Source organism: Varroa destructor, unplaced genomic scaffold (genome assembly GCF_002443255.2).
Source record: "Varroa destructor unplaced genomic scaffold, Vdes_3.0 BEIS01000004.1, whole genome shotgun sequence".
Classification (NCBI taxonomy): Eukaryota; Metazoa; Arthropoda; class Arachnida; order Mesostigmata; family Varroidae; genus Varroa; species Varroa destructor.
Genome location: NW_019211457.1, coordinates 19,311,007 through 19,333,534, shown reverse-complemented (window position 1 = coordinate 19,333,534; position 22,528 = coordinate 19,311,007). Strand labels below are relative to the sequence as shown.

At 41.0% G+C, this 22,528-nt stretch overlaps 1 protein-coding gene and 1 long non-coding RNA gene across 33 annotated transcripts in view; one reads left to right on the top strand and one right to left on the bottom strand.

The window, feature by feature from the left end:
• Positions 1–22,528, top strand: part of LOC111249148 (uncharacterized) — a 334,604-nt gene that overhangs the window by 251,292 nt on the left and 60,784 nt on the right. For 3 of the 32 annotated variants that reach the window (XM_086987372.1, XM_086987378.1, XM_086987367.1), the window contains exon 1: positions 17,638–19,691. The exons of 12 other annotated variants lie outside the window; for them this stretch is intronic. In XM_086987372.1, coding sequence (XP_086843498.1) covers positions 18,839–19,691 — 853 coding nt within the window. In that variant the 5' untranslated portion in view covers positions 17,638–18,838. Of the gene's footprint in view, positions 1–7,114; positions 7,361–13,970; positions 14,074–17,619; positions 19,692–19,880; positions 21,400–22,528 lie in introns of those variants that run through there. 17 more of the 32 variants (XM_086987395.1, XM_086987396.1, XM_086987371.1 and 14 more) reach the window with 14 other exon arrangements.
• LOC147755934 (uncharacterized) lies at positions 1,408–6,909 on the bottom strand. The gene is made up of 2 exons (XR_015326656.1): positions 6,770–6,909; positions 1,408–4,883 (listed from the first exon to the last, which is right to left on the bottom strand). It is a non-coding gene; the product is annotated as an uncharacterized LOC147755934 (long non-coding RNA).

Sequence of the window (22,528 nt, the reverse complement as noted above, 5' to 3'; positions counted from 1 at the left end):
CGCAGACCCTCTAGTAGTAGAGGCTTAATTTTGTCAGCATCCAATTCTAGCGTTTGGAACTGCGTTAGTTCCGAGATATCAATGACTACCAGTATGGACTTTTTGATAAAAACTTCTGTGTTGCTCAATAAGATTGCCTAAGACAAACAGCCTTTAAAGGCGACCACCAAGGTTAAGAAACTGTGGTAAACCTCAGCTCATGCAAGAGCGAAACGTATACTTTTGTGATATGTCAATTATAGCAGATCAATGTTTTTAGGTAGACTAGGCGCACTTCCTTGACTATGCTAAGATTGAACACAAGTACTTTACTTTTTACCTCTGTACTGTTTGATCAGTATAGGAATTATCCCACAAACCCGTTGCACTTTCGTTATAAACTTTAAACTTTATTGTTTTCAATTTGGTTGTAAACTAAATTTTACGTAAAACTCGAGGCCCAAGTATATATATTTCTAAAGAAGAAGAACGCATTCCTGACATCTACCCTAGTTTATCTTTTACCAAGATCAAGAAGCTGCTAAAGCTGTGAGAAATAGTTTTCACATACCCAACGACAACACTGTAACTAAAAGAAGTATTTGAAAGAATTTTAAAAGTAGAATCTTCGACCTAAAGAATGTATCCCGATCCGATCAGCTATCCGAAGTGAATTCATTAATCCAAAGCAAGCGGCTTGTTAATTGGCAGAATGAATAAGCCGCGTACGCTTGGATATTATCGGACATTCTAGATTTCTTCAAAAATTGGGAGCTGGAATGCTCTTTAGACTGAATGAAGCAGACGACAAAACATGGCTTTTCATTATCACCCAATATCTAGCTCTCCATTGGCCAACGCGCAATCAGGATGACGCGTTTTCATGCAGAAACGAGTTATGAGAGCGAATGTTCTTACGTCTATGTGATGCGTAGAAAGAGATAGATAGCTTAGAAATGTATGCCTAAGCCTAAAGTTCAGCCAGATTTTTAAACCAAAGCGACCATAGTTTATGTTTGATAGGGCTGGAAAAGTCCTAGGTACCGGAAAGTGCATTAGAAGGACAAATTGGTCAACAAAGATTTGTATATGATCCAGCTCTGAGTCTGATCCACTGAGTCTATCCAGCAAGAAAGACCCAATAACCAAAGCAAAAATTATAGAGAAAACTCTTGCTTGAAAATTTGCGAAACGAATCGCTGCGCAAGAACTTAAGTGACGAGTGCTTCCGTGACTACCATATGCTCCAAGTTCCATGCCGATGGATTAGTCTTTTTCCCGATCACTGATAAATGAAATCTGCGACGGTACATTCGACATTGATGTGGGTCTTAAAAAATGACGGAAGTCATTTTTTAAGACCCACATCAATGTCTGGATGGACCCAACAATGGCTGGAAAGGTGAAATAAACAAATTGGTTGAGAGCTAGGAGAATGTCATGGAAAGTGACAAAAAATGCATAGTATATTTATTTGCTGTTGGAATTCGGGTGACACGTCTCCTTTGCTGAAGTAAACACACCTCTGCTCATGTTGCGTGTAAGTGAAATGTACAGTTTCGACATAAACTTCCTTTTTGACTATCATACACATACATTTGTTCAAGGTTTATGTTTCGAATGCAGTATTCACCCTAAAAAGGCCGCTGGCAGCGACCTTCCATGAGACTCACCGGAATTTCAATCGAGCTACTACATTAGGCTGATGTAGTACGCAGGCGGATAAAGTAGAGGGTTTATTTCTTGCAAATGTGATTACGCTTGTATTATTTCTTCTTTGGCCAATCTAGTAAAAGGACAGTTGAAGAAGGCTCATAAATCTTTTGTACGATCTGAAGGTCTTCATGTGAGCAATACTCATACGAACGCTGATCCTATACCGTGCTGTATTGCATTAATATATTCAATTCAATTTGTACGCACCTTTGTTATTGTAAGCTAAAAGTCTCTGCTATTAAATGCTCCAAAGTAATATCCGTTTCCATTGCCACTAAATTGAAATCGAGTTAAAATTGTTTGAACAGACAAGATCTTTCTTCATACTATTATGCTGTGTAATCTCATTTCGACATTACTAGATGGTGCCTGAATGCGTATAGGACTTGCATAGGTGAACAGATAAGCCCATACAGAGCAACAGGTATAGTGTTTGCCTGCAACTATTAAAGTACGATGTTCCTAATGAGTCCCTGAAACTTCTCGAACGCTTATTCCAACTAATGGACCAATGGCGCTAAGATCACCTCATTACCTCATCTGCCCAGCAATTCATCTCCGAGAACAAAGGATGAGACTCCTGGGTATATCATGGCAATACTTCCACCGCTTTTGGGATCGGTTTTTTTTCCTGTAAAAAAGGCTTCTACTTTTCACGCCTTAAACGCTGGTTTTGCAATTTATCGCTTTCTGGCAGCCATACGATTGCCCTGGAAAGACAACCAAAAAAATAACATTTAAGCGTCTCGTACAAAGGTCGATACATATGTTTCACATCTGGTCCTAAACATCGTTTTCAGTCATTTTGCCCCAGCGGAAAAGGTATAAATCTTGACATGTGTTCAGGTTTTAAATCGAACGCTTCCTCACTTCGAGTGCCAATTGCACCGAAGATGTTTTCCCATAGAATACGATTAATGGTCGAACGTCACAAGTTAGCATCGCCAGAAACCTTCCGATGCACGAAACGAATTATTGCCCTCGAATCATATTTCCTCGTATAGATCACCATTTACCATATGATTCTATATACAGCGGTAATGTAGGCTTGAATTTATCCAAAATGCCAACTCTTTCTTCAAGCCATCAAAGTTCCTTTAAACAGTTCACAGAAATAGCATGTCATGAGGACGTAGATAGGAGCTATCGTATTTAGTCTACAGTGGGCCTTCACGCTTTCGCATACATAAGAAGACACCGCATGGCTTTTAACGTCTGTCGTCGTCCAATAGAAACGCCGATTAACGTCTTATAAGCTCATCGTACACCACTACCCGAGTGTAGGCTAACTTGACAGAGGTCTAAGACATCCTACCGTTGTTCTGCTAGCGCAAAAATCTTGTAGTTCTGGCGAATCCTCTGCAACATCGTTTACCTCCTCCTCTTCCAGGGAATTTTCTACTCCCTATGCCAACTTACATAGTGCTTCCACATATTTAGTAGTAGTGACAGTGCGATAGACAACCAAAAACTTGAACCTTGACAGAAGACGAGTGTCCTACCTAAAGGCTCCGTGCAAGTCAGCGATTCTTTCAACACGGTTTGCAGCTGCAACTCTCCAATAAAGGCCTACATTATTTAACTGGTTTTCATCCAATTTTTTCGAAAATGATTCGTTTCTCTTTGTTCTGATGTAGGAAAAATGTCCGATTGCCCGTTCTTTATTTTTGCGAGTTCGCATTAGGGCTATGCCTCAGATCTGTGGCGTCATTAATAAACACGGCATCGAGCGGTAGAAAAAAACTTCACAAACGGCAAATGTTCTGAGTAATACAAAATCGAATTAAGAGTTATTTCGGATTTTCCGCAGTGACACGTCTATCTTACTATTCGTTATCGATAATACAATCGATATTTGGTGATTATTAATATCCGCCTTACGTAGCCATACCTAGAGCATAAAGTAAAATGACTCATTTGTTTAACTGTGGATATGACCGTTATCACCCCCTCTATTTAAATTCCCTTCTGTAATGCACCGTAGTGATCTCTGTCTATCTTGATAGACTGGCAGCGTTCACCCACAACGCTTCGTCCGCCCGCCCGCCTGCTCTTCGCTGCTTTAGTTTCGGAGTCATATGCAGTTCTGATTCGTGAGCCCTATTACCCCCTCAGCCCCTAAACACGTATACTATTCTTTTTTACAGGCTTCAACCTAAACTACTCGGTCGTTTGATAAAAAAAAATATCACCTTCTCTGGCGCCGGAAGCGTTAGGCTTCAAATGACGGCTAGCGAGGCTTCACTAGTCATGGAGCGCTTACTTGTCAATGAACAACATCGCTCAATTCCTCAGGGCTCTGGACGTCATCTCCTCTAGCCACGTAAAACCTAACATACACGCGTATTATCGAAGAACTCTACCGTACCAAGCTGGCAGGTTTTTGCTTGCCGATTTAAACCTTCCCGGCATTTCGCTGCACGAGGCTATTTTTTCGACAAACGAGTAAACGATATTGAACCTTCGCAACATCCGGGCAAGGCATGCATCTGTCCGTATTTTGGGTTGAGTGATCGCTCCCGGAGTGGGGCCCCACAAACTTTGGGGAACGCAGCTTATCTTTGTGCAGTGTTTTTGGATATAGCTTCGTACAGGTCTCAGCATGTTTCCAAAACAACGTAGCCAACACACAATAGACCTGGTACAACGTAAGCGATCTGATTCCTACTATGTCGTTAGCAAGTCGCCGTACTTTTCGTGATGATTCGCTATTAGCCCATATACAAAACCTCGCCAACCCTTACAACCTCATTGAGAAAGCAACATTATTTATCCTTAATAGCTATACCTATTTGAATTATTATGACCAATTCTGAGCTTGACGGTGCCCGTAACGACATACTGTCGACTGATGCTCACATAGCTATTCTTATTATTGATTGAACTTTTATTGTTATTATCTATTAAAGTATGGGCAACAGTTGTGTAGGATATATTACAACCTACAAAAGTGTCCATTCACAATAGTTTGTACATCGTGATGTCTATACGAATCGCCTTAAGTGATAATGTTTTTTCTTGCAAGCGTTGCGACCGCGATAAATTTATCCTAGATCGTTGCTATGATCTAACGGATACTGAGCTTTAAAATGAAAAATCTGTCGATTCTGCATCTGTCGATCTGTCATTCGATTCACCGTATCGTCTCATATCCCGCACGGTTCCGTATTTAGTCGTTTACGGATTACCTGAAATTGTATACATTTTGTCGTCAAAGAATAATCTTCTCTTAAACATATATTACTTAGAAGTCAAATTACCTTAATGTGTTTTGACGCGAGGTAGGTGCAATTACTTTTACTTAGCTAACACGTTACGTGCTGTACTTAATTAACAATACCGGTCCAGTTTTGTTAACGAGGCTCGACAGATGGGCCTAAAATTTTTACGTAATGCTGTGCACTCGATGTAGGCATGATTAGCTCGATTAAACATCGCACCACTACCATCGTTTACACAGATATTCCAGGCACTTTTCCCGTTCCCCTAACTCCCTACAGCATCGTGGCCTCTTTGGCAGACGATGTTTGGACAACTACTCGCTCAAGTGGACCGGTTATATGGCGAGTGCCAATCGCCCCCTCAGAGATTTCAAACTGGCCTAAACGCAGTTCTGAGCGTTGTTGTGACCCGGCATGGAGGACAATGATGACCGCTGTGCAGAAACGATGTCGCCGATTCGTTCTCTAAGCATATACCTGGGTGCTAACCGTGAATGAAAGCACCGGCCAGCAATGCTAGTGTGCCATGTTACGAGAATAATAACGATGACGACGATGCGTGCCGCACCGCCGTCAGTTATCGGTCTATTTCCGCCATTAAAGGAGATAAGGACAGGAGTATCATGTTTGAAGCTTAACACTGAAGAGCCGTATTTGTATGAATGTAACGGTTCTTAGCGCAGGGTGAATCGGGACAGGAATGCAATAAAAGAACGGAATTTGTAGTCTATGGATATTATACTACGCTGAAGCTCTACTCCTTGTTACTTCTTGGAATAAAATAACGGAACTTAGATTATTCAGTTGACAAAATGTTTCTTATCCTAAAAGCTAGCGCATGACATAGTAGGCATGGGTTAACGTTCTCTGCTGTGTGAAGGCAGCTTTGTTCCGAGGTCGCTTCCGTGTCAGCTAAATGTAAATCGTGCAGATATATTTTGAAATAAGGGTTTGCCGATCCTGTTTGTGACGAATCGGTATATATCAAAGCCTCTATGCATGTGATTAAAATGAAAACTCAATAACGAATCCTGTTAGCCATGCAAGTTATCGATTACGACAAAAACAACCCAAACGAAACCTAAACAAGCTTCTTTTGTACAACTCTGTTGTAGATGCACTATTTTTTGTTCAGGTTTACAATAAAGAAAACATATGTAAGACAAATTATGTTATTCTTAATTTAATAAGATAGGCTGCTTCTAGGTGAGGCTGTAAAGTAATTTGCCGACCAGCCTAGAAGGTGCGGAAGAAGACTATTTAGGCTTATGTCGTTTTGGGAAGGGCAGTACTGTGTCAGCTTAGATTTCACAAGGCTTTGTATGGGATGATCTGCCTAATTGAATTTTTTTTTTTTAGTGTAGCTATATAACATGTGATTAAGAAGGATAACAATATGTACACATCTTCCATAATTTCAATGTATCACTTAGAGAGCTTTACGGGCCATACATATCGTTTGCCCTTATACTGGTATTTAGGACGATTTATTGATAAACGAAATCTAATTTTTCGATAAACCTGTTTGACGGATTGCCGTAATAAGTTCGCTGAAATGCATGTACCCTTTACGCATTCGAGTATGAACGATGGTCATCTGTTGTCCAATGAATTCTGACCAGGCTGAACTATCCATTGCCTTTAAGTAGATACGACTCGAGCGTACGATGCTGACCCAGGTGATCGAATTATTTTTCTGTTTACACAAATTGGGTAGTATTTGTATGTCGCTGCTGGGTCTTGAAGTCGATATCACAAGGTAATAGAGAGTTAACCACCTTTCGGGCTTGTGCATCGTGCATGTATTAAACTAATGGTTATCTTTGTTACAAGAAAAGCTCGCGTTAACTCACTCGATTTAAACTCATTGAACAATTAAGGGTAGCTTAGTTTGACTGCTATGTTCACAGAGTTATGGAAACAGATAGCGACTTCGTCGATTACGAAGGGTGGATTTCATGAAGCTTTAGAGTCCTAGTTTATATTGTTCCGGCACACTTCATTTGGTCGTTCCTTTTATTGAACTTCTTCTCGTATTTTCACAGACGGAACACTGGTTAATCTGCCCTATTCAGTTTCTAGCTATCGGTACCACTATGGCCGTCTCGTCTGTCGCGGGCTTTCCTTTGAAGGAAGCACTCGGCCGCTGGCCTTCCCACTACTGTGTCTTTCTCTATGCAGCTACAGCTAATGCTCCTTGAGTGCGACAGCGACCAAAAGGTGGAGAACTCTGCCGGCACCGCTGCAGCAACGGGACTTACCATTATCAGTAGAGCTGCTAAGTATTCTGCCACGTTTAATCGACATAACTCTTCACCCTATACCCGACTGGTCGGCCGCGTAGCGTTATTGGCTCTGCAGCCATCGCTACTGCCAATGGCTCGCCGTTCGCACAGAGCGGACATTTTCAACTTGTAAAGCTCGGGTCGCCTCTACTGCCGCCGGTGAGTACCTACCATTCGAATCTATCCTCTCAACATCTACTAACATCAGCCGCCGCCGCCGACGCCGCCATTGTAGACGACAACGACGATCATAGCCGCAATACGACCACGAGAAGAAGTTGTAGCTTTGTAGCTTCTCATTTCCAGATCGTTGCTAAAGCAACCAGAACTATTAAACTTCATTCTATACTGCTGTTTCTCTATAATAATAATACTACTAACTGTACATCTGAAGTCGGCGGAGGTACGAGTCTGCGGAGCGCTGCTATACTACCCGTTCGCTGGGCTTAACAAGATGCCATTCTATCTGCATTTCGAATGCGAATTTTTTTTTGTAGAAAATTTAGAGATTTCTGAGAATTTTCGCTGCGTTAAATGTGAAGGGGTGGGTTTATAACGAAAATTACGAGAGTACTTGCGCTGCCTCTGTGAACCAAGTAGGCGCTCGCTCCTAGGTGCATGTTTCGCTTCAAGGTGATGGTTAACTGTTCCTCCATAAGTATGACCAGTGTTACAAAACGCTTTCTATCCTAACGACACGGCTGGTGTCGCTTCTACATAGCATTTATTTTGTTCCTCTTCAAAACGAAGTGGCTAGCACGACCTGGACCTTCAAGATTATTCTCAGAATATCCCAATATTGGACCAAGGTCAAGGCTGGCGACTTTAGAAAGACGCCCTGCCTACCTTCAGATGATGTACACGGTATTGATCTGAGATAGCAATTCAATGAGAACACAAAATCAATATTATTTTGCCATTAATATTGTTTAAACAAGTACTTTTGATTTCGAAAAGCAGATGATTAGCTCAAAAATCTGTTCATGCAATAGTTTAACTAGCTGGTCCGACAGTCCAACCCGGCTCATAGCTTATCATCCCGTTTCGTCAGAATAGGTAAATTGTAGCAAAGAAGCGTACCAATAAAAGGTCCTATGGAGTCGAGCTTTCCTTTTTGACAAAGCTAACCCTTTATTGTCAGTATTAGAACCATTGATTATTCAAAGAAGCTACTGTACAAGAGCTTTCTTATTAAATAGATTGCCTTTCGTTGGAGTGAGTATCCTTTGGCATAAGTGTGAATGAACGCTGAATCGTGCTGATGGATGAACGGAGTTTCGATGATACGGTTTGATACGAACGGTGTTAACTCAATGACTATCATTGCGGGCGTTTTCATGTTTTAATATTTTTTTTTTTATAGTCGACCACCGGTTGAATAGAAAGCTCTTGCAAGCAGCAAATAAAAGCTAGCTGATAGCATCACCTTGTGCCGTTCATTACTTTACTACTTCGGAACGAGGAGAAGCTTAAATTCATTTCGGCAGGGACGTTCGCATTCAAGTAACGCAATGAAGTTAAAACTGTCTCGTTTCGACCTAAGTTAATTTTTAAACTTTAATTCATTAGCGTCATAATACTGTGTAGCGCGTCTAAATAAGTTTTGCTCTAAATGCTATACATTGGGCTGTGCATGTGAATTTTCGTGAATCGAAGATGGTTCCATTGAAAAACAGACATACCAACACGCAAGCAATTTCTGAAAATCACTCACGCTTTTTTCAAAAAAAAACATGGGGCCATTGAAAATTCGTAAATATGAGGGTTCTTAAAGAAACACCTTCGTAGGCTTGAGATCCGCCGAGGAATACGACTATATATATATATATATATATATATATATATATATGTATATATATATATGAGAAACGAACAATTGAAGAATCATTAAGTCAGAACTCAGTGTTTCATTCCTTTTATATATCTTCAACTATTGTATGTGCAAAAGCCTTGCTTGAAAAAGAAAACAGGAGGGTGCCAGTGATATGCATTAGAATTAGCCTAAAGCAGGTTTGTAGGAGTTCACTAGGTCAGAAGTTTCATATATATGGATGGACTCCTATGCCGATAACACAAAATTACCAAGTGAGATGAGCTGGGATCAGCAAGATCTATCTACTCACTGGTCGCGTGCAGTTCACAGACAAAATATAGATAGCCACAAGATTTTTCCAATTATTGTTGCACGTAACAGAAGGAATGTTGAATCTTTTATTACTGGATGCTAACCCTTATTACCTACTGTTTCTAAAAAAGTGTTTTTATTCGTAACGTACGTTTTTCTGTCGTAGGCTGCCTAGCTGTTTCTGCTACTCTGAGTAATGCAGTGACTACAGAATGTTAATCTACGTGAAACAGTACGTATGATGTATCGAGGTTCACGCAAGAATAAAACGCATGATCCTGCTACTTATAGATGATTATGTTTTTTATGATGTGCGATAAATATAAATATCCAACTTTTACTGTTTAATTGTCGAGGTGTATCTGAGTATGTGGAGCTCAATCGAGCTCGATAGGTATTGCCGAGCCTTCTCGTAGATCATGAAATAATAGATTTTTTCTCTGTATACACAGATCGATTGTCTGCATTCTGCTAACTTTCAATAGCAATAGTAACAGCATTGAAAATGTTCATAAGATCTCGTCAGCGGCTCCAAAAGGTCGCAAGAGACATGAAAAATCTCATCTACAATCAGAATATTCGAAAAGAAGTAGCCATCCATCGGTCAATTTGTTGACTGATTCCGCGGCTCCAATGTTTCGTTCTGAAATCCAAAATACGCAAGAATTTCAGCGCAGTGCAAAAAAATAACTTAATTTCTTAAATCGGGAAAGGACCATGAAATATCAGGCTTTAGTAACCAGCAAATGGCCACTTGAAGTCTTTACTATGCTAAAGTACAGCTTACACCAAGGACGATATAAGCCTATTACACCACGATAGTAGATATGCCTACTCTAAAGTTCAGAGGTAGGTAAAGCAATATTGGTCGTGCTGGTTTCTTCTTTTCTCCGGCCCTGCAGGATCCTACATGATTAACAACACTTATGATGGAATCGAAGCGTAAAACAAATACTACAAGAGCTGGTTCGGTTTAAAGAAAATATAAGGCACGCCTACCCGGATCCTTCTATTTGATGTGACAATAGTCGCACCAAATAGAAGCATCAGGGTTCGTGCAGTGAAGGCGTAATACATCCTGTAGTTATAATGACCTTGTCTACTAACCTTCGACTCGCGAATAACGTTCGGTAGTTACCGCCGAACAGACGGTGATCGATCTGTGTTTCGACAGATTCTTGTAACGCTTCTTTTCACCGAACCTTCAAATTGCTTGCAACATACATTTTTCGTACCGCCACAACTTAACGTATTGTCCATTTCCGGAACGCTCGTCAGAGGGTCAACCCTTTAGTAAAACACGCGTACCTTCGGTTTTAGGTTTTGAAAAGAGTAGTGCTAGGGGCTCGAGTCATAACATCTTGGAGTTATGACTCGAGCCCCTTGGAGTCCCACTTGGAGGACAAAATCGATGTCGATGGCCTTGTCCCGAAAGCTGTTTCGTCTACGATGATGTACAACTGCCTTCGATCTACTTCATAAAAAAATGCCTATTGATTGAACGGTAATAAAGCTTGCTCTTGGCAATATTCTTGCCAAGAAAGCGAAAGGCAAAGCTTTGAGCTTTCCGGTCATTTTAAAAGCATTAAAAAAATTCTCTTTCGACAGTCTCAGCCACTTTCCCTTTGTAAAAAGTCTTTATTTCAGGTGAGACGTGCCTTCGTCTGGGCACACTCATCGAGTGACAAAAACTCTTTGTGAGTTCTTAGGATTTTTTGCTGAATTAGGGCAATAAGAGTGAACCGACTCGGTGCTCGTTCTTGTTTCCCTCACGCTGGGGTATGTCGTGCCCGTTTTTCTGACTAAAGCGGAAATATATGACGCGAGCACTTACCGGGTCGAAATGACGCCTTGTAATTATTCTTGCCTCTAGTTTGACATATTTACGATGTGCTAATGTGTTTTATATGAATATGTATTTATTCTAGAGAAGTGCTCATTTAAGTGTTGGCCCTTATTTCAGTTTCATGTACTGATGTAACTCCTAGCGCGACCAGGCCTTTGTGTGAAATAACTGTTTGGATTGTTATTTACTGCAGCTGTTGACGATCAACCAATGACTGCTAAACCGGCTAAAGTTGAGAAAATCTATAGAAATTCAGAGCTAGATATAGGAAGTTAGCGAATGGCGCCGCTGTTAATTTGCCTTGCGCTTGAAATTCGACCCAAAAATCAATGACGGTTTGAATAATACGTAGGTCATGAATATCTACGTAGAGTTTCGGCTGTGCTCGTGTATACCGAGATGCTGCAAGAACTATTTGCAACTAAAGGCAAACGCCATTTATAGTTCACATTGTTAACCTCGTGACTTTGGGGGCTGAGGGAAGAAAAACCATTAGTTGTCTCGATCTTGAAAACCATGTGTAGGAGGGATAATTACGACATTGATTGGAGGTCTATTATCCTAGTAAAGTTAAAACGAACCCCTTCATAGATTTATGAAGGGATGTATTTTAATCGTATTTCGGAAAAGTTATGTCGCTGTACCTTTGCTTACGCTACGTCCGGCCATGCAAAAGGCAGAATCACGGTAAACTGCCGTAATAATAATAATAATTTCCTTTATATAATTACACGTTCCGTACGCGATGCTATATGTACGTTCTATCTAAGTAGCTAATTGTAGAAAGGTTCCCTAGATAAAGCTAAACGTGCTGGACAATATAGAATTTTATAAATAAACGACGATGAAGAAAGGCACGAACCTGCAAGACAGATTAAAGTTATATTTCCCTTGAACTCCTCTTCAATAACGATGCTGAAGAAGGTCTTTTATGCTTTCGCGGTAGGACGAGTAAGTATGAAACGCGAGGCCAAGCAAGGCCGTAGTGAAAGCTAGAACTACGCTAAATGGCGTTAAGTTTTGAAGCCGATTTCCATATACTAGAATAGTATAGTCAAACACCATAGCAAACTCTATGCTGCTTTAAGCCGTAGTTGTTATAACTGTGGTTTTAAACAGCAACAGGTTGGAATAAGACTTTTTACAATACGAATAGATTCATAGGCATATTGTTCTTTATATAGCTAATTTTATACGTATTCTGCCTGTTTTTTTTTTGTCCATTTTAATGTACTTCGCAATTAACGATAACGTAATGTCGCACACTAATCTAGGTCTAGCAGGTTAATACCACCGAGAGGTATTCGTAAAGGTGCTGTCTCCATCGTAAGTAAGACCGAGACACTAATTATCAACTTTATTAATTGCTCTGCAACTTCCCACAGGATGTGGGCTACCCATGAGCTAAGCGATGTGGGCAGCTTATTTGTTTACTGTTGTTACTTAAGTGAGTCGATTGTCTGGATCGACCGGCTCATTTGGACGGCTCAGAGATGCGTAACTTTTTCGCGTTACTTTTGCCGGCCAGCGAAAAGAATACGCGCGCGTATCGTATCACTTATATCCAGGATTACAAGTACCCAAAGGGTTATAACAAAATATTGAAGGTTAATTGATACAAATACCTTTCTCTAAAGCTCATCAGCTTTGTTTGATTATGTAACTTCTAGATTTGTTTCATGCTCTCCGCATTAAGATCTTATTATATCATTATGTAGAAAGTTACAAACGGAATTAAAACAAGAGATTAAAACTATGAAAAAAAATCAGTCAATGAAAATACGCTTAAGACCGCTTAAATTGGAGGAGCTTGGCTTAGTGACAGATAACGCACAATCCTGCATATTTACAATAGCAAAAATATTCAAAATCAATGATAACAAGATAACAAGACTATGTGTAGAAAAAATGACCGTATATGTTTAAATAGAGGAAGCACCAGTGATTCAAGTTCGTGACCTATTTTATCATTAAGGTTACACTTAAGACTTCTTTAAAGAAGTATCTGCATGGCTAAGTTCTGGTAAATCGCGATCGGGCCTATCCTGAGTGATAAAATGATACTGACTTTTTAAAACATCGACTAATAATTTTGCAAAATAGGTTAAGCTTAAAAGTTTATCGAAAAAAAAAAAAAAAAAAGTTGTTTTTTTGAAACACTTTGATTACTTGAAGCGAAATTCATTAATAAATCTACGTACTCAATTTTACGGAGGATATTCACCGTAACTGAAGTAGCAACAACAAATCGTTATCTCCTTTTTTTGGGTTGAAACGCTTTCAGAACATCACAAAAAAACCTAATTATTTACGATTTTTAAAGTTAGCCAGTGTAGCCGAAGTAAATGTCCTTGTCTTTTTCTAAATCTGAAGTAAATCTACCTACAGATACTATATATTTCTGCAAATGTTTGCATTATCTTAAATAAAAAATAAACTTTGCTTTTGTTGCTTTGACCTCATATCTAGTTTATTTTACGAAATGAATTTATTTTCAAATCACGTTAGTTTACTGAAAACGATAGACTTTATTTCGGTCTGGCAGAACATTGTTTTGCGTATGCGCCCTAAGAAAAAAATGCAAATTATTGGCTTAAAATATAGCAATGAAAATAATATATTTGTTTATTCCTATTACTTTTGGCCTTATCAAATGCAAACGCAATCTGACGATACTGACCAATGTCCTAAAAAGTTTATTTTTGAGACGGCAAAGAAATGCACAACGAGGTAAATGCGATACGCGCAGCAAGAGGAATGCATACTTTGTCACTTATTCTAATATTTATATATTACAGGAAGACGGCCATTTTGTAGACGCGAGCGACTTCAAACATTGAGTTGCAGGACTTGAGTGGATGATGGTTACCGCCTCTAGTCAGTGCTGTGAAGTATCGTAAGGTATCGACCGATTATCACCCGATATAACAACAACTTACTAATAAGGATTAAGCCCATTGTGCTTGAGGCGGGTCAACTATTCTAGATGAACTCCTTGAATTCGTTGAATCATTAGAGAAGCAAGTTAGTCTTAACTAAAAGTATATGTTCGCAGGGTATATATGCGCGCCGTAAATATGTTCCTTAACTATATATTTAGCAAATGGCTGGCGTTGCTGTGAGAGGCTACGCATTTATTAGAAGGTGAAATAAAGTCAAAGATAAATTGAGCATAACGTCATATTTATTCCTTGCTAGTTTGCCAAGGAAACGCTTGACACTCTTTGCTTGACAATGCAATGCCCCTATGGAGATCCAAGGATCTTTATTATTATAACGGTTATTGTCTAAGTACTCTAACAATTAAGACCTTACTAGCATTTTCCATAGAAGTGAACAATTTATCTTACCAAACTGGTTCAGAATTTACAATATTCATTAAAGCTTTTCCTCAGCATATTAGTTAATTAGCTTGCATCATGCAATAAATAAATACTTCAATTAACAGTAACTATTGTTTCATAAAATTAGATAAACGGCTAGTTAAAAGGGCCGGTGACCCGTCGTTGTTCAAAACCTTTGCTAAAGCCATTGAAACGGCGTATGGGCAGTATCCAGTCCTGTGCCTTTTTCGCCTGTCTTCTTCCTCTTTTTATTTTGTTGCTTCTGGTAGAACTCTATTCGTTTATTCGCTGCTCGGTCGGTTTGTGTCTGCTGTTGTATAGTGTGTGCGTACACAACTAAAAATACATCATTACGGCAAATCCGCCTGCTTCCTGCATTTGCTGTTAGCCCAACTATGCATAACGATCGCCTCGTCCTGGTTCAACAAAAAAAAAAACCAGACTCACTTTTTCACTCACAGAACCACTCAGTTTTTCAACCCAGTAGCAGACAGTCGACCGGTTCCTTCCATCACACTCATCTTCTTTTACCCGTGCGACAAATCCATTTCTCACGTTGTTATCCAACAACAAGCCTTATTCTACTTCTGCTAGAGGTAAGCGGCAGGAGCCATTACCTTCCTGAGCGTATCAATCTGCTCACTTCCAACCCACGTGTTTCCGAACGGCAGCCAAGCTATCATCAAATGACTTCCCGTTACCGGTGACGACTTAACTTGTGGCTGCCAAATACGTTACGAATCGACAAATCGTGGTAAGTTGTTTGGTCATTGCGCGAAGGCCTAAAGCAACAGTCAACCCTCTAGCTGGCCACTCATCGTTAGACTCTAAAAAGCCGTGTCCGTCGGCTCCTGTTTTCGATATCACGTACCTCATAGACCGTACCGTGAATTTTCCACTTACGTGTCGAATAATTTTCGTATAAATAATTTATTCCGAACATGTGGCATTCTGGAATCGTTTTTGCGATCAGCCACCTGACATTGCTCAGGTTGGCTTGGGCCATTTTCGATTTCTGCGCAGTATTATCCATACAGATCAACTGCTCCTTGGCCCATAGTACAACGAACTTAGTAGTATTGGGTAGTTGAATACATAGAGTTCCTACACACATTTTTTAGATGAACTTACTGAGGCAAATTGTCAAGCGGTCACGAAATCGACTCGACTGAATGGCAGTTCCACAGACTGCAAAAAGCCCGAACTTACCCGCATTACGATCATAATGACCTATGAGACCTCGGGCATGGTACAGACGCTTCAGAATAAGTGCAGGTGCAGCTAGTCCTGACAGTCGTTGCGAGGCTCGCTGGTGGTGAATTATACCTATGTGTGGCAACGAAACACAACGAACTTTCACGAAGATGTTATCTGTGGAAAGACATTATATATGAGCTAGAATAGTAAGAGTCTTCAGTGTCGTGCCCCCTAACGCGTGTATGGAAAAGACGTGTATCGCGGCGGTACTAGAGTAGCGTGGTATGGCCAACTGAGAGAGACCAAAGAACGTATGACCTTGATTGATCGGTTGTTAGGAGCCCCAAGTATGGCAGGTACAGATAAAAATCAGAAGTGGCTTCATTTGAATCGGTACTATGAGCTCTCGAATAGCAGCTGCTATTAGACACGTCATGGTCTTGACCGCGTCGATTATATTCTTTTTAAAAGCCTAATTAAGGATTGCGGTTAAACGAAAATGGGAAATAGACCTGATTTTTTTAGCATAGTTAGTAATGCTTACCTACATTCATCCATGGTGAAATAATCTGTATTCTTTAGTGGACTTACGTTTCTTGACGGCAAGAAATTTTGTAGATGGTATTGCAGACTAGAAGTTCTGAACCACTGGAGCTGCTTTTTGTTCGAGGAAGGATAAACAAAAAGCATGAGCAGTGCTTATACAGTCTGTCCGCAAAGTTTATGTAATAAAATGCAGATCAGACTAGAAACTTTTATATCTGTGAAATTTCAAGCGTTTATAATTCAGAAGGGCACCGCCACAGAGTAGGCAGTACTGCCCTTAGTAGACAGTACTCTCTATAGAAACCACCTGTTCCAATTTAATTCGCATGTATTATCATTTCCGATATGAACCTAAATTACCTTTGATTAGCCATAAGTGACAAACTTAGCGCCATCGCATTTTAGCAAAAAAGTTATCTATAAAAGAGAACGTTAATATATCTATTTTATGTGTAGAATACAACTCATTAATTGAATAACTGCACCATTCTATAGGGCGAGAATTTCAGAAGGTGCTCTAAGCTAGTCTGTTTTTCAGACTGAATTTTTGAAATCCATAAATTTTAAATTACCAGTTAACCGATAACGGTTACTGACCTCCGGTGGTGTAGGGTCCTAAGAACACAATAACCATTATAGAATTATTTATCATATAAAATACATTTGGGCCAACAATAGATATTACTATTGTTTAAATGTCAATGGGTCTTGAGCATTATAGTGTAACAGCGCGAGTTCTTGTTTTATTCCCTTTTTACAATCGGGGGCGTTCGTTCGAATATCTGTTTTATTACCTGTTTCCAGACTTCCCAGGACGAAGTCTAAGTTCTACTCAGTTTCGTCTATTTGCCCTATGCTACACTGCCGACCAGCATCATTTTAGTAGTGCACAGCAGAACAAATGAAACGGGTCTGTATTATCGATCTTCGACCGCTACCAACAATTTGCTGGCAAATACTTGCCATCCCCGTTAAAGGATGCTTCTGTGGCTCATATTCAACATAAGATTGACTTATGCATGTATGTAGACAAACAAGTAACCGAAATATAAAGACTCCTCATGAACTGACTACATATATGTATAAGAGATTGGCATCATTCGAAAAACAAGAAGGATCTGGCCAACTTAGGAGGTGTCTATTTCCGACCCACCCTTCGCCTCTTTCGTCTTTACTCTACGTAAGACCGACAGGGCAAATAGACAGACAGGCGGGCGGGCGGGCGGGCGGGGGGAGGAGGATAAAACCAGGTCTCCTACTCAGTGGTAAGAAAGCGAATGCCCTGAAGCAACGCGCGTCGAAGGGACCCGTTTTGCCTGTAGCTAGCTTGTGTGTCTGGTTTCTCATATGAACAACATGTTATCTTTGCTGCTCTAGCTAGTGACACACCACAGGCAGACAAACAGACAATGGCGGAACCTGACAAAGCATTAGCGGGACGACGACGCAGCGCAACGAACCGCTGTAGCGCCGCAGTGTAGTAGCAACAGTAGCGCCAGCGGAGATGCCCGGAAGGGTCGCGAGAGATCCGAGCAACGGATGATTTCCTCATCACAACAACGATAGGAACGAACGACCACGTCATCATCGTCACCGGTCGCAACAGTAACACCAGGAGTGCCAGTGCCTGGATGAAAGGGTCCTTTTCCCTCGTCTCTATATATGCAGACCCTTGGTGCATACATCGCACGACAGGGAGGGGCAGGATGCCTGAACTCGGCGTGAAGAGAAACAAACGCATCTATTTCATCTGTTTCAGCTGTTCTTACTGCCAATATTATACGACAATTCTAGTGGCGGTGGCACCCAGCGTCATCTCGGGTGTCCGCTCTCAAAACTTGCCTCGAGTTAATCTGCAACCGACGAGGGCCCGACTGCTATTAGAAAAGGCCTTGTCCAACCGTTCCATTTAATAGGAACATACAAACAGAATAGGTACTTGGTTCGTCTGTATGTACTACACACAGGTACAGATAGCCGTCGTATTCCGCAGATGTCTACAAGTATCTCTGTGTGCGCGTCACCTCTGCGTACGCTGTATGACAGGAAAACGATACGCTGGTGACGTATGTTAACGTGCTGTGTCTTGGCTATGTTAACCATGACGACACGATGTTGAACTGTCTGTAACGGTCGATCAAGTGACGGCGTGATTCGTTAAGCGAGAGCAAACAGCTACCACAAAGATTTGCCGGTGTTTACACAAAATTAACTTTTGCCAATCTACGTGCGTTTCGTAACTAGCAATCGATATCCTTGTGTCCTTGCGTTTGTATCTGACTTTTCGCCTTCATATTGATATACGGTCCTAAATAGGAGCATAGAATAGGAAACAACCAGCCGGACTGCCGAACACGATAGCAGGAAGGATTTTACAGGCAGCTTAGCAGCAATGATTGTACATGGAAAGGGAACTCATTGAGTACTCGGCAAAAACTTTTGTAGCGACGAGGGACTTATTGTATGTATGTGTATGTGTGTATGTGGCTCACTGAGCCCCCGAAAGACGTGAGACGACGGATTTCTGCTGCGGGAAAAGAGGCACTGCCAAAGGCGAGGCGAATACTAAAGAGAACACTATGTATTTTTTACGATCGTATCAACGGAGTCAGTCAAAGGAAAAGGATAAGGTAGTTCCAAAAATTGTGAACCTGAACGAAACCGGAAAAGCGAACGGTGAGGGAGCTAGTTCAATACACGCCACTCAGTCATTAGGTTCTGATGTTCCCGATACCCGCCATAAGTCTATTGTGCCTACAAGCGAACCGCCGCGTCCGCAGACAACTTCGACTTCATTGGGTTCTTCAAGAGAGCGCTCAGTACCTAAAGATCGGTTGACAGCTCCGTCTGTTGTGGTGCTCAAAGTCGGCACTTACGGAACTGGTCCATCCGATCCGTACAGGCGGAAATCGATTTCCGTACATGATTCGTTATACGGTAGCAAACGTGGTTCGGTCTCAATCAGTGCTCGACAAGTTTCGAAGCAAGAAATAATCTATGAACCCTCGGTCGCTCATGTCTCCACTCAGTCGGCGGCAGTTTCTCAGGCTGAAGGATCTGTAGATCCAGAACCGTCAGAGCGACCTCTATCCTTACTGACACATCACGTGCCAACAACTGTACAGCTATCCGACGCCGCAAGCGAGTCGCAGCCTAACCCTGACACTGCCGAGCGTCCCGTTTCAGTATATGATACGCCTATTCCGCTTGCCAAACCAACCTCTTCATCAAACGACTCGTCCCCGTCCTCAAGCCAAACTACAGGCACAACGGTCGTGACCGCGAGGCCATTATCTCCGCCAGCGTCGTTTAGGAATTCCTCAACTCTTCAGCAGAATGACGGCCAACAGCAGATTCAAATCCCGGCCTCTTCGCACCCTCACGTCGACATCAACAAAGTGTTGGCCCCCCATGGTGCCACACCAATTGGAGGTACGGCCGGTTCCCCCCCCAGAACGCTATTGACAGCAGATGGCGCCACCTGTCAACTGCTTTTACCCCAACCAGACGACTGCGGCGGGCAGAAAGTGTGCGAGGTGTTGAGATACTTCGACTTCAGGAAAATCGTCAGCGATGACGAAGACCACTATGACTACGAGCCATGTACGATGATGATGACAAAAGCACCACTACGTCACCACCATCATCCATCACTCAGAGTCATCTACTCACATTGCTAACTGTCATGGCCATGGTTTTCGACTGAGAAAAACATTATGCTCTGCAATCTTTCAGAGAAAATGTGAAACAGTGCGTCCTGAAAGTATCATTATCTCCTTTCTAACTTTTATTCTGACGCCTTCCGTTGATTTTATTCGAAATTGTAAAGAGTCTATGAAACGTAAAATACAGCGGGTTCCTACGTCCGCATTTCAATGCTTTTGGGCCTTCCCATTAGAGAGGCAAAGCGTGTGTTAGGCTATTGACGCATCATCATGCTCTTATTGCTGCTTTGGATGGCGGAATTTTTCAAACCCTAACACGCTGTGAAAAATGTTGGAGTTGCATTATTTCTAAGTCATCGAGGCTACGAGAACTTAGCGACAGCTGGCGAGGCAAACGTACTAATTTACTGTAGCTCTTTATAAATGTCATTCGCCTCTAGGTAGCGAAACCTCACCTCCGGTATTTTGCGCAACAAGAAGTAAACTGATCCTCGTTTGTGATCGCCGGCCATTTTTGAAATTGAAGTAACCCAATCACTTAATCGAGAATTGCAATGTTGGCTGCCTGCCAGAGCTCGCTTAATCCGACTATGGTCCTAGCGAACATGAAGACTTAACGAAAGCAAAAAGGGTATAATAATAGCATGCCTCGCTGTGTCGGTATTCTAGAGAAAAAAAACGTTATCGACGATATTTAATTTCAAATAATACCTGGACCTATTAGCTGAGAACGGCAAGAACATTAGCATAACTTATGATTACTTGCTTTGCTTAGAAGTGATGGAATCTCAAGTAGGGTCATCTTCCTTTCGTCAGCCGGAAAGCACTTATGACGTACAAACTAAATTTAAAAACTTCTGGTTATAATAAATGGTTATTAATGTATTTTGCATCGCTCTGCGTAAATATATGCTCTAGCCGTTTAAAGTGATATTACTATCAGCTCGCCTTTGAATTTATTTCGAGGCAGATTAAAAGTGAAACTGGTCAAATCAAAGTAGCCTATTAACAACTTCAGTACAGATTTTAAGGATCGCTTTGAAAATTAAGAGCGTCTTTTGTTTTTGCCGATTCTCTATTTTCCGGATTTGTGGCTCATGCTTGTCGGACTCAAAGCTGCTTTTTAGGACTGAGTGTCACTACGTCACCTTTAAAACAGTATAAAAATGATTCCCGCACGTTCTGTTCAAGTAAACGTCCGTAAGGTACTACACGAAAAAGCTTATTCGGTCAGAGTGGGTAAACGCAAAAGCGAAATCATGAATAGTAGAGACGTGTCTACAGGGTACTTTGTCGCGAATCGCAATTAATACATCATCGACGATTCTGAGCCTTTAGCCAGGGACAAGTGGCCAAACGTGTGGTTGCCATGCAAAACGTACCGTAATAAGATACGAACTATTTCAATGATAAGTTCATTATTCAAACAAGCTCATACTACTGTTCAAGTTCAAAATCAAGCAGGACATTAGAAAGTAAGTTAACGCAATCTTTTTTCTTTTGTAAATAGCCGGCGCAATTAGTAGAACTACAATAACCTACCAAGTGTACATTATCGTGGGCGTACGTGGTATTTCAAGCCAATGAATAGCCAATATTTGTTGTTAAAGTGATGCGCCTGGACGTCAAAGGTCTGGCTCCGCCATGCGAGGTCTGCTTGAATGCAAGGTCGTGTTTTTGTAAAAATTCAAAACAGTCGCTGTATCTACTCACACGCTGATATTTTTTTCGGGTAAATTCACACGTGGTAATTCTGATTTTAGAAAATGCTTTTCGTTCGGGGCGAACCTTTTCGCTTGACGACAGGAACCTACTATCAATGATTCAATATTCTTCAATTAGAGCTGTCGGTGAAACGGTTAATTTGGGCATCGTTGTATAGTGGAAATTTCTAGTACGTTTAATCTGGTACCTTGGCAGTGCTAGGTACTCTTAAATCATTGAAACACTCTTTACGGCCAAGTCCTCTTCACAGAGTGCTAAGTCAAAAATAATATTCTCGTCGTTCGCGTAAGTATATTTATAAATGACTGGTCGCGGAGATGCGCGGCAAAAATGCTTGTGTACGGCTCATTAAGATATATGTCACGTGTGAAAGACCACCGAAAACGTGCCGCACTACTTATTATACGTTCACTGCAACATCCTCAAATTAATTTGCGTCATAAAAATGAGACATTGATTTGTTGTTCCTTTACGGATGGTTTTTGCTGCCATGATAACTATATTCGATTTTTGTATGAACAGTATTTTGATCTTTCATAAACAGGACGCGAATCCTGGGCAGTATCCACATAAGGATTGATTATACCGAAATGTATGTATAACAGTAAAAAAAGACGATAAAGCTGTCTGATCTGAGTATCTTGAGAGGCCATTTTTGCTAGGCGCTGCGTTCGAGCTCACGCTTACCCAAATTCAAAAGCAGATCTTTAAAAAAGGAAGGGAAAGTGCAGTGGGATCGTTACCTTTTTTTAATAATTGAAAACATCTTAACGCAAAGCATTAGTAATTGTCTTCAGGAAGAAGTCAGTAGGCTGTTTCGCTTCAGAAGAAGTTGAAAACATTAAACATAGGTATATGTATATGTTCCCTGCCTTTTAT